The sequence below is a fragment of the Acartia tonsa genome, chromosome 1 (genome assembly GCF_053477335.1).
Source record: "Acartia tonsa isolate MP-2025a chromosome 1, ASM5347733v1, whole genome shotgun sequence".
In the NCBI taxonomy this organism is placed as follows: domain Eukaryota; kingdom Metazoa; phylum Arthropoda; class Copepoda; order Calanoida; family Acartiidae; genus Acartia; species Acartia tonsa.
In genome coordinates this window covers 53183170-53196176 of record NC_137260.1, presented here as the reverse complement: position 1 = coordinate 53196176, position 13007 = coordinate 53183170, and the positions used below count along the sequence as shown (strand labels likewise).

The 13007-nt window shown below is 31.1% G+C and overlaps 1 protein-coding gene across 1 annotated transcript; it reads right to left on the bottom strand.

Annotated features, from left to right (window-relative positions):
• Positions 1-225: 225 nt before the first annotated feature.
• On the bottom strand, positions 226-4625 carry geko (olfaction protein geko). Its single transcript, XM_080166419.1, has 7 exons — positions 4519-4625; positions 4061-4164; positions 3563-3650; positions 3053-3135; positions 2239-2283; positions 2005-2148; positions 226-1504 (listed from the first exon to the last, which is right to left on the bottom strand). Exons 2-7 carry the CDS (start codon positions 4117-4119, stop codon positions 1486-1488), a joined length of 438 nt encoding a protein of 145 aa, XP_080022545.1. The 5' UTR covers positions 4120-4164; positions 4519-4625; the 3' UTR covers positions 226-1485.
• Positions 4626-13007: the final 8382 nt, after the last annotated feature.

Genomic DNA, 13007 nt, shown 5'->3' with positions numbered 1-13007 from the left:
ATGTTTAAAATGGACGTACGGACATTTCGGTAATGATTATAGAGTTGCTACGCTTTCTGAATTGTACCTAACTACTAAAGGAATCACCATGCAAAATTTGAAATCGATAGGACAATTCTGACATGTCTAAATTAACGAAAAAAGCTATCTGTTACGGACAGACGGACGTACGGACGGACCGACCCTAATTATAGAAAAGCTTCGCTTTAAAAAAAAAACCAGAAATAAACAGGTATGCAGATATATAAATCAGTTTATTGTACTTCTACAAAAAAAATTGTATATTTTATAATAGAATGACTAGTTCTTGATGGCTTTAAGCGGGGACGTAAAAACATTTCTAGTATGGCTTCCAAACTGATTTATATCCGCTGGATTAGAACCGGTTTCCAGCCATACTGAAAAATTATGTATAGCATCGTAGTACAGCAATTTGCACGAAAATAAAAAAAAAATCATAAGATACCAGTTTTGTCAGCCTAGGACTACAGCCCCATGGGCCTAACAAAACTGGTTTCAATCTAAATTTTTTCATGTAAATATCCGCGGAAAGCTGACTATGATACTACGCGATACATAATTATCATAATTATCATTCAGCGATTTTAATCATTTGAAACAACTTGTAAGTATTAAATTTTCAAATGATTTCATTGTTTTTTCTATGTGTTTGAAGCTAATTTGTCTGAATTAGCTGTTGACACTATGACCGCAGTCTATATTGTAATTGATTAAAGTTGCTGTATATACATATTTGTCTGTGTATAATGTGTGTTGAGGTGATTAAAATGCCCATCATAAAATTTAAAAAATATGTCCAGGGACTGGGATTTTTTACATGAGAAAAACTTTCTTTAGTTATAAAAAAATCATTAATATTTTCTGTAAACTTTTTTCATTACTGTAAGCTGTAATTGATACAAATAAAGAAAAATACAACAAAGAACTATGTTTTGACTAGACAAAAAGTTAGAGGTACAAATATTTTTTGTTCAGTAACCCTATCCCTCTCCCTGAATATGCCACATAGAAACAGAGTTAACATAAATGCCCAATTTATATTAATTATTTTAAAATATAATTGACGAGGTTGCGTGAAGTAAAATAAAAGGAAGGTGATTATAGTAAAGTTTTCAAAGTCATAAAAGGCCATCATAATTTAAAAGCAAATCTTCAAAAATAACTTAAATAAAATAAAAAAATCTACTATTTGATTCTTGATTACCAAATGAAATAAAAAATTTCTTAGGAATTATTCTTTTTTTATATATATATACTATGAAGCTAGACGTTTATAGCTTCCTACTCAATTTTCAAGAAGGCATTCATTACGAGCTAACTACAATAAACACCACCCCTTTTATTAAATCAATATAAAACAAAAACAAATACACTAAAAAACTAAAAGCATTGATGTTACTCTCAAGCTGCCGACATAAAAAAAATAATGGTTTCTTTTCTTCATTTTTCTTTCAGTTCTGGAACTCACTTGAAATTTATTCTCCTGAAATTATACAGAATGTTACTCTTTTTATTTATCAGTTAAAATGATTATTATTGATTTATTTTCAAATACCAAATTGTGTACTTTCTGAATTTTCACACAAACAATAAATTAGATAATTTTTCTATTCTTTTGATGATCTAAAAACACACGGCACAATACTTCAATTTGATATGGGAAAGGTAATTAATTTTAATAGTTCATCTACAAATTTTAATTTTAATGATAAACTAAAATGCCAGGTATGGTTTTAGTTGTACATACATGTAAAGGAAACGAAGATGGAACTTCAGGAAAGTAGGCGAAAACTATCTACTAAGATATTTGAAATTTTAGGCATACCTATTTTGAAGATTAGAATACTTATGCAAAAATATAGTGGCATCCTATTTTGAAGATTAGAATCCTAATTCATGATTATAGAGACATAAATAATTTGAAGATTAGAATCCCAATTAAATTAATATGCCTAAATAGGGATGTCACCTAACTAACATTACCTTGCCATCTCCATGACTTCACTGTTTGAAAAGGGGCAATCTGGATAAAAGTTGTGGCAACCCTGGCCATCAATGCCGCGCACCAGTTGTCCCATGTGCGCGGCAAACCCGTATTTTGATGGTGTCCGTGACATTCCACCATTTCTAAAATAGAATAATAAAATATAATGCAGTAAAAATGTAGGAAACCTTATGGAATATTCAGTGAATGTATTTAAAAGATGATTTACTTACCCAATCATATTCATCAAGTTTCTTTCAGAATCTGTAAAATGATCCCTGAAATAAATGATCTATTAGTAAACAAGAACGATTATATTTCTACAGTAACCTTATGATTTAGATAAATATTTGTCACTTGATGTGAATGATGTTTTTGAGACAATGCCTTAATTTTTTAGAGTGTATGTGACAAGTAATGTGGCTTTACCTTGATGTTTGTGAGTATAATTGGCAGACAAGCTTAGGAAGATAATGTGAACTTGTCACATATTGTTTTTGTGTGTGTATGTGACAAGTAATGTGACTTTACCTTGATGTTTGTGAGTATAATTGGCAGACAAGCTTAGGAAGACAATGTGAACTTGTCACATATTGTGTATTTGTGTGTGTGTGACAAGTAACGTGACTTTACCTTGATGTTTGTGAGTTTAATTGGCAGACAAGTTTAGGAAGATAATGTGAACTTGTCACATATTGTGTATAAGTGTGTATGTGACAAGTAACATGACTTTACCTTGATGTTTGAGAGTATAATTGGCCGACAAGCTTAGAAAGATAATGTGTACTTGTCACATATTGTGTATCTGTATATGTGACAAGTAACGTGACTTTACCTTGATGTTTGTGAGTATAATTGGCAGACAAGCTTAGGAAGATAATGTGAACTTGTCACATATTGTTTATATCTGTGTGTGTATGTGACAAGTAACGTGACTTTACCTTGATGTTTGTGAGTATAATTGGTAGACAAGCTTAGAAAGATAATGTGAACTTGTCACAAATTGTTTATATCTGTGTGTGTATGTGACAAGTAACGTGACTTTACCTTGATGTTTGAGAGTATAATTGGCAGACAAGCTTAGGAAGACAATGTGAAGTAATCACACTCAACATTCCATTCTTATCACCCTAAATATAAAGACTATATTATAAAATTGCGGTGCTTTCCCTCTAAGTGCCTGTCGAGTAACACGCCCCCACCCACCCCCTACCTACATTAGATGTAAATTGAAAAAAAGGAATGGGGTATTTTTAGTGCTTTACCCCTGCTGTGGTCCTAAAGTTGGGGTACCCTAACCCTGCTCGGATACATTACCCAGTACCCAATATAACCCAACCTAAAGTTAAATCAAACATATTTGAATTGGTGGGAAGATACTTTGGCCTACATGCTCATATGATTAAAGGAATAAGGCCTACAAATAATCTGATTAAATTTGTGCTAAAATGCATTTTTTGGCTGTGGCTATTATTATTGGTTTGGTCGCAAAGATCTGTAAAAGAAGAAGTCTAAAATAATCTTCTTTCTTAATAAACGATTTGTTGTGATTCCTACCTGTCCACCTGTCATTGATTCCATTGGTCTGGAGCCAGCCTCCTGGTGGCCGCACCATCCGGTCAACTCGTTCACCATTTTCACTCCTATTTTTTTATGACTATAGAATAGATAAGTGGCAAGGTAGCTTAGAGAGCCTACAAGATTGTGAAAATTTCTTTTAGATAAACATTTCCGTAACTATAGATAAGTAGAAAGGTAGCTTATTTTACCTAGAGAGCATACAAGATTGTGGAAATTTCTTTCAGAAATATAGTTCCGTGATCAAGATAAGTAGAAAAGTATAAGACAATGAACACAAAAAATCTGTGTAAAACTCAAATGATAAAAAACATAATTATGCCTATAATGATTAAAATTATTTGTTGAAAAGTGTGGACACTACAAGGTTGGAACTAACCAATATAAAACTCTCAGATAACGTGGTTATAAAACTTTGGTTACCAGTGTAATTTTGAGTCCCACCACTTTTTATGGTCTCAATTCTATATCATTCCTGTCTCTGTGAGTAGAAAAACCAGACAGAAGACGACAACAACTCTGCAACCTTCTAGCATCTTGTTGGTAGATTTTTGTTTGTGTAATATTTTTCAATTTTGTATCTAATTCAGTGAGATATATAAATGAGTTTCTGTGTATTAAGAGAGCTAATATATGCTAATATTTTATATACATAATAAGATCTAGAACAAAGATTTCTTATTTCATATTTATTTTAAAAAAATAGATTTAGCCTAAGATTCCGATAACAAATGAAACGTTTCAATTAACGAAGCTTAACATTGGTCCTAGATGAATATTGGCTCACAATATACTAGGGATGCGAACGCAAGTATAATTATAGAAAACATATATGGATAAAAGAATATTAACTAAATAGGGTTTTAATAGGATTGCACAAAACATAAAAAATCAATGAAAAATTTGTTCTAATACACAGTGATTCATTCATGTACCTAAATATAAGAGGAGGTAGGAAGTAGGATAGGAAAATTGGCTAAATAAGATTTCTTGGGGAGGAATAGCTTGGCTTTATCCAAGCATCACTTCTTTCATTTTATCTGAAAAAAAAACAAATTAATAAAAACAAGATCATATTTGTTCATAAGTTACGCAGCTTCAGCAATCCAAAGGCACATATAAACTATAATACAATAGAAATTATGAATATTTTGTTTTGATGTTTACTAAGTTTATATTTAGAAACATAAACTTTTAAATATATAGATTATCTAATCTTGATATACTTATTACAGCCTTCCAAATCTGGCAAACACCTCGAAAAACCCTGTCACTGATTCTATTGGCATTATAATTAAGACTAAATGCTTCTGGCGATAAATATTTTTGACAGACTGATTTAGAGTTGAAATAGATTCTGATATGCCTAAAACTCTCATAAAGCTATCCATTAATACACACGTACATGCTTCAAATGTAGAAATGCAACAAAACTAACTAAAGCATATTCCCAATCAAACTACTTTATTATTATACTTTAAATGTCACTGTTAACTTGTAATCGATATTACTGTTTTTTTTTGCTCCTATATTAGAATGTCAAAACCATCTGTGTATGAGTGTGTGTGTGTGTGTGTGTGTTTACATCTACAGAGACCTTTCTGATTATAACATATTCTGAAAAGTAAGGATTACTTTCTTTTTATGCTTTCTCTCTCATATATATATACTAGAGTTGGCTCGATATAATTATCTCCCTATTGGCTAGTTTTCTATATGCATATCTATTTCTCAATAAATCTATTTTCCTCACCCGGCATTACTATCTAAAAGAAAGTAAATATTTAATAATTTAAATGATTTTAAAAAGATTTTTTAAATTATATTTTTTTCTTTACATTACCATCACTAAAGGGTTAATGATGCTGATTACAATTTTAGTTTAATATTTGACCACACAAAATGTCGCCACAATCGAATTCTTTTAAAACAGAGTTTTCTTAAATTTATTATATTATAAATTTAAATTTTCTCTTTTATGATTAGAAATTAAATACATCAATATAAGGTAAATAGCTACATGAAATAAAAAAAAGGAATTTATTTTTAATAAAGTAAAATAATGAGTCTTATCGTTCTGGGCAATGAGAGTTTATTATGGATTATTGGAGCACTATGAGTTTTAGTCATATATTCCTTGGAAAACTTGAGCTCGTTTATAGACATTTATTTCCTATATAGATCTAACATGGATCTTGAAGCAAGTAAGCAGGCCGTTTTGTACATGTTAAAAATTGGAAGATTTCATTAAATAAAAGTTATCGCAAATATACTTAGTAAATAACCTCCAATCCTATAATATGAAGTAGTTTTTTCGTTTGTAGCTTAAAATCGCGATAAATATTATGCCGATTGAGTTCTTCTACATTTTAGGAAGCTTCACATATTTACCTCGATAATTTTAGGCTATGTAGATTTTATTTAAGTTTCGGAATGGTTTTAGGCCACTTTTCTTGAAAGGGTTGTGGTAACGTCAGTCTTTTTATCTTTTAGAAAAACCTCATGGATACTACCTTTGTTTACAAAGCACATAGCTCTTTATCTTGTCTTCCTTTATCAACTCTGATATGACCCATAAAAACACTTCTGTAAAGAAAAGCAAACAGAGAATCATGCACTTACAATGGCTGTTTCTTTATAATGACTATTTGACCAGGGAAAGAGGGGACATTGGGGATGTTTATTACGATAGTTCGCAAAGTTTTATAATAATATTTTCTTATTTGTTCAATTTTTGTTGGATGGTTCGTTGAGTTGAGTGTACAAAAGTATAATCTACAAAAGGGTTAATTTTGTGTATCCTCATTGGGGATATACATCAATTTAACGGCCATTGTCTTATCCCTTTAGTTCCCTGCTATTTGACTCTAATATCTATTTTTACTTGAATTATAATTTTATGTAGTACAGTCCTATGATCTATTCCATCTATAAAGTTTATTGTAGCTGGAAACAATTGTCCTTGTTTAGACATTTTGAATTGACTCATTTTATACAGGAAATACTAAACACTTTTTACAGTTTAGGATTATATAGATGACAAAAATGACCACTGGCATTTTTGTTGACTGACAGATGCCCGCGTTATAACATGATTTGGATTTAATTCAATTTGTCTGTAAATAAAATCATCATTTAACAAGTATAGTTATACTCATAAGCAGTGCAGATTCTTTTTGCATTTTTTAGGCAGATTCTTTTGATGATTTCTAAAAATCATTCTGTGGAGTGGAGGTTGTCATCTTTGTTTTTATCATGAAAAATTCCTAATTTTGCCATATTTACTGTTAATTTTCCCCTCCCATTTAAATATTTTTAAAAACATTTTTTTTAAAGTGCACATACCCTATATACAAGAAATTTTGTCTATGCACATTTATTGAACTTGTCATAAGATTATCTACAATTGCTTAATCTTATACTTCATTAAATTTACTGTCTTTTTCAGATTTGCCAAAAATGTTTTGATCAATATTTTGTGATTTATGCAACTCCATAACAAAAACACACACATACATAAATAAGAGTAAGATTAAAAGTATCAAATTTCTGTGCATAAAGCCAAGTAATTTATCTAATTATGTAAATAATTTATCTCCAGATATCAGGGATAGGACAATTATACAACCATCATCCCCTCTCCTTGAATTATCATCATTTTGAAATTTAAACTTTATTTTTATCTAGTCAAACTGTTGTGCTCTTATCCTATTGTCCGTCCGTCCGTATGAATCTACTGCTACGGAGATTTTTAACTTCTTTAAGATAAATAAAGATAAAATTAAAAAATCGGGTATAGTCCCTTTCGTGACATCGCCTCTTAAGGAGCGTTTCGTCGTATTTTCACAGTAGCTTTTGAAAGGTTATTTTAGGTTAGGTTAGGTGATTGTCCCGCAGGGTTAAAGCCCCCCGCAGTGGCCTAGAAACAGGAGAAAAGCTACTGTGAAAATACGACGAAACGCCCCTTGAGAGGCGATATCACGAAAATGACTATACCCAAAATTTCTTTGTGCATCCAGTCTATATAATTATTTTGTCCGTCAGTCTGTCGATAATGTGCATCGAGTCTGTACATTGTTTTAAAAGTCGGTCTAATTATAATGCTATGAGAATAATTTCTAGTTAACATTAGAAATATGATTAACAATAGGGCTTCTTAAGATAAAGCGGATTTTTTGTGTGTAAATTCTTATTATTGTAAGAATATAATATCAGTATATTAGGGTAAATAGTGAGAGAAGAAAGGGTTGTAGATGAATTTAATATCCCCTCATTCCCTGTATTTTATGCATAATCTGATATAATTATGATATCAAATAATATTAGGCGTTTTACCTCCTTCAGTATAAATACATGTAAATCTAAAAATATGATAGATAGTGAATACTTTTCAGAGGAGCTCTTTAAAAGTCTATCTTTTTGAGGGTTGGATAGGCCAATGCTTCTAAGAGTACCTATGGGCTCGGCAGCCGCGCGGCAGCCTAAAAATTAAACACGTTTGGATGCTTTTGAAATATTTTTGGCAGAGGGATTGCCATGATTGGGCTAGGTTTAGACTTTAAGCTTCCATTGTAAAATGTTGATTTTCCTTAGGCTTAAAAGCGGCTGACGTGCGACTGGCGAGCCCTGTCTAAAATACAAGAAATTTCTGCTTTAAAGCCCTCTTTCTTATATGACTATAAAAATACACCTATAATGTATTCAAAACCAACTTAAAAAACTGCAAAACCAAACTTTCATATGGAAACAATGAAAACAAAAAATTCAGAATTCTACATAATATATTTCGGTATGGATTCAAAACCGATTAATATCCGTTGGATTAGTACCTACTCTGAGCCATGCTGAAAAATCATGTATCGCATCATATTACAGACAATTTCCGACAAAAATTAAAATGAAAATTATAAAATTAATTCCAGTTTTGTTAGCCCGGGCCTTCGGCCTCTGGGAGTAACAAAACTGCTAAAATCTTAAGTGCTTAATCTTTAAAAAATAACTTTCAAATATAAAATCACAAATTCTTTTTCTAATAAGTATTGATAATGCGACTAATAAATTATTCAGTTATAAAACTTACACAAAAGTACTTAAATTTCATTGTTTTTTTCACACATATAACGGTCACACAACTAGATCTTTGTTATTTTTTTGATCAATTATATTTATAAACAGTTTGTAATATGAATTATTGACTATAACACACAAACCTATATTGATAACAAAATATACATTTATTAATGATAAGAAAGTCACTTTTATAACATATTAGAAAGCTTTATAACTATAATTTGAATTCGTACAGTACTATAAAACAGAACTGTTTACTTATTTTTTTGTGCTGTTGTGGTGTGAGTGTATGTGCACAGTAGACAGCTAAATACGCGCGCGCGCAGAGACTGTTAGATATACAGATGTACCCTCGAAGTTTAGAGGAATGATGTTGTTTGGGGGCGAGTTTATTAGAATTTCTGGCGCTTTAGTTAAGGTTTATTCTAAATTAGATAAATGTCGACTATTTGGAGAAATTGTAGGGTGTTTTCCCACAAATAACTTGGCGAACACAGAAACCCTCTCCCCATTTTTATAAAAATTTTAAAAAGGGACATAATAAATTATACTTTTATGATGTTATAGCGTATAAAAACTTAAAAAGCATTTAACTGATACTAAAAATGTTGGTAAATGACTTCAAAACATATGTTTATAAAAATAATCTTTTTTTATTTATCATATTTATGAAAAATGATTTCCTTTGAAAATAAAACATATATTATAATTACAATTGCTTATTTAGAATGTAGCTACTTCGTAATTAGGTTATGACTGTACTTTTTTGAGGGGGGGGGAGGAGGGTTAGTCGACTCCACTATTTCAATTTTAGGTTTAAAAAGAAAAAGAAAAATTGGGGGGGGATTTTTCATTTTTTTGGAGGTGAAGGGGTTGGAGGTGTCCCACTCCCAAGAAAATAGTTATAAACCTTCCCGGGACCTATGAGAAGCTACACTGTTAAGGAGAACCAGATCGGTTCAGCGGTTAGCGAGATCCTTCGTCACAAACAGACAAACAAGCAGACAGACAGACATCCTTCTACTTTGCATTATAGATAGATAGGAGATACAGAGTGAACCAAATAAAGAGCAAATACTCTACGCGATTTTTATCTATAGAAAATGTTAGGTCTATCAATAATCCTTGTATGATGCTAGTAATATTTCAACAGGAACTAACTTAATGTCATCAAGCAGCAAATTTTCCCTATTTTTACTAGATTACAGTTTGCTTCGCTACTTTTATTTGTATAGTAATCGTTCTTGTTTTTTGTTTTAAATGGACATTTCATATGAGAGTCCAAAAGTTTTAAAATTTATGCTTATCAAACCAGCCTTATTGCGACTTCAAAGGTTTTAGAAGCTATCCTAAGCATATCAACCCCAAATCTGCCCTTTTCTACAATAAAACTCCCTTTTTTATTTTATGTACTCTTCTTCCCCCATAAAAATTACTTTTCTGCATTGCTTCAACGGTGGTTGTGTGTGTGTGTGTGTGTGTGTGAGTGGTTGCTGTTGTTTGTAGTGTGATCATGACCTTGAGCTGAAACTTGTTTCAATTTATAGTTGTGAATACGACATTTGAAATGGTCTTTATAGTAATCAAATAAGGTCTCCATACCACATGAATTTGTTAAAGAAAGTTTTAATTTTTAACTCATAAAGTACCTATCAGGAAATAGGAACTTTTTGCAGAATTTCTGCACATCATGGCTTCATTAAAAAAAGAATTTAAAGCCTTTCTGAATAAATTCTGAAATTGACATTGTATTATCGGATCCTCCTACATACAATTTATCTTATAGAGAAGCTTTGATGATAATATTAACTATAATCTTCAAATACTTAGTTAATTAAATATTAATTTATGAATTTGAAGAGGGAAAAAAAGGAAATTTTTTAATAAATTGTATTAATAAATATTTTTAGCAGGTGGTTGGAAATTTGTTAATGCAATCCTTACCACAAAATCTACCAAATACGAGCAAAACTTTCACACTACAACAACACTGTGCTTTAGCATGGGACAAAAATATAATTATAGTTATTTATCGCATCGTATTATAGACAGCCTTCAGCGGATATTAAAACAAAATGATTAAAACTAGTTTTGCAAGCCCCGTGGGGCCGAAGGAAAATTTCGGTAATACGATGCTATACATGATTTTTCAGTATAGATGAAAACCGGTTCTAATCCAAAGGATATTAATCGGTTTCGAAAAGTCAATTTCTTGCAAAGGTTTCAGAGTTGTCTACGACTACGTAAATGCAAAATTTTCAACTGAATTTCTTAATATTTTAATCTAGTAGCCCCTCAATTATAAGTCAAAACAATCCAACAACTTGTACAAAATTTCGCAATAATGCAAAAATGCGCAAAAATATTTGCAGACCAATGTGAAACTCTTTTAATCCTATGTCGTGATTTCTTTTATTCTGAATATTGCAAGCGAAGCTTTTTAACATTACAGATAAGCGTATGTCAGTTTTTGAGAGACGTCTAGTTCGAGTTATTTACTCAACTGTTTCACACAATTGTTGTTAAATTTGGTACTAATTGATGTTAAGTCAGGTAAAGTGGACAAAATGAATGTATTTGCATAAATCAGCACGATTAAATTTGTGTGAGCTAAAAATAGATATAGAATACGTGGATAATGTGCAGGTTGCTAATAAGTCCTAAGATATTGGTAAGTACGTTCCTCCGTGGTCAGGGGAGGGTATTGGGTCAAGTAATAAGTGGTGGGAGGGTTGTTATATCATCCAGCTGGGAGAAATATTTTGTCAGGGTATGCAAGAATCTCTCCTAATATCCATGTATTCTGTTCTATTAAGGTAAATGAATGTGCAGGACGCCTTTACTTTACCAGACTTATAGTGTAGTTTCGCTCCCCAGCTCTATCCCTAATTTTCTGTTGATTCCCCTTTTGCTACGGGAGAAGCCATTGTAAATAGATCAATATAATGTATTATGCTTCTGTTAAGTTGTTGTATCATTTATTATGTTTATCCAATCAGTTTTACATCTGCCGCTCCCTCCCTGGCTCAGGTAGGGGATCAGCCTTGTATAACAACCAATTTAATATGATATCTTTTGCAATGTAATTCTTATTTTAATAAGTGTATCCTTAATCCATGTGTTATTATATATTGTTGTTTAACTATTAGTATTTAAGTTGCCCTTTCCAAATAAACATCAAAGCTGACCTGCAATATGTGGTTGTAAGTCTGTCTGTCTACCAAGCTCGTGATCGCGAACCCCTGAGGCTAAAGCGGGGACACTCCCACAAATGTTTTAATCCATGGCTGCAGTTTGAATGTGAAAACTAGTAATTATCTTACTCGTCGCTTCGCTTTTGTTATTGTTGTCATCCTTGTTTGATTACATTTCCATGAATGTGATTGTGGTTTACTAAGTAAAATATTTAACAGTTAGGTTCTGGAATAGATCATTGTATTTTAATATTACCTAGTTTAAGTAATAATAGTTTTTTAAAAAGGCTTAAATGTTTCATTAATAATCTTAAAGCTTTTCTGAAGGGAATAATAAAATCAATTAGGTTACTTTTAGATCATATGAAAGGTATAACGTTTATTTTTCCTTGCAAGTTAACAAAGAATAATAAGTACAGCACTTGTTTTTAACATTAACTTCAGTTACCATTTGCAGAAAAGTCCTTTTTAAATTTCTAAAAAAAAAATAAAAATATCATTTTGTAAATAAATACTAAAAAATACTAAGATTCTGTGAGACAGTTGTTTGGATGATTTTTAATGCACAATAATCCATTTATGTATTAAACAGGAAAAACTTCTCTCAAAGCAATAAATCATGGAAAGAAAGCAGTGAAATATGTTTATTATAAATATGCTTAAAGGCATAGCAATAAATTAACTTTTTTTGGCACCACCGTTTAAGAATTCATACAAGTTTAAAAGAATTAAATTTTTAAACATTTTCATGTTGCGATTATCCTATTGATCTGATTTTGAAACAATGATTTTTAGGAAAAGATAAAGTATTATAAGCGAGAACACTTTATAATCAAATCCTAAAAATAGAAAGTATGTCCTTTTACTGTATCCTATATTAACGCAGTTTTGCTACAAATTTATGTAAGAAATTGATGTTCTGCTTAATAAGTTCTGAAACTTTACAAGAGTTATTGTAAGTTTGTCCTTCCTTCTGATATTTGAGCTTTGCTTTTATGGATGTTGTCATACTTGTTTTATTATATTTATCCAGTGAAAGTCCGTAGGCTTTCGGCAAAATATATAATGCTGAAAAGCAACTGCAGCCATCGCAGTACCTGAAACTCAACCACAGACGAGCTTTAATTTTTTTGGCAGCATACTGCATAGCACTTCTTTGC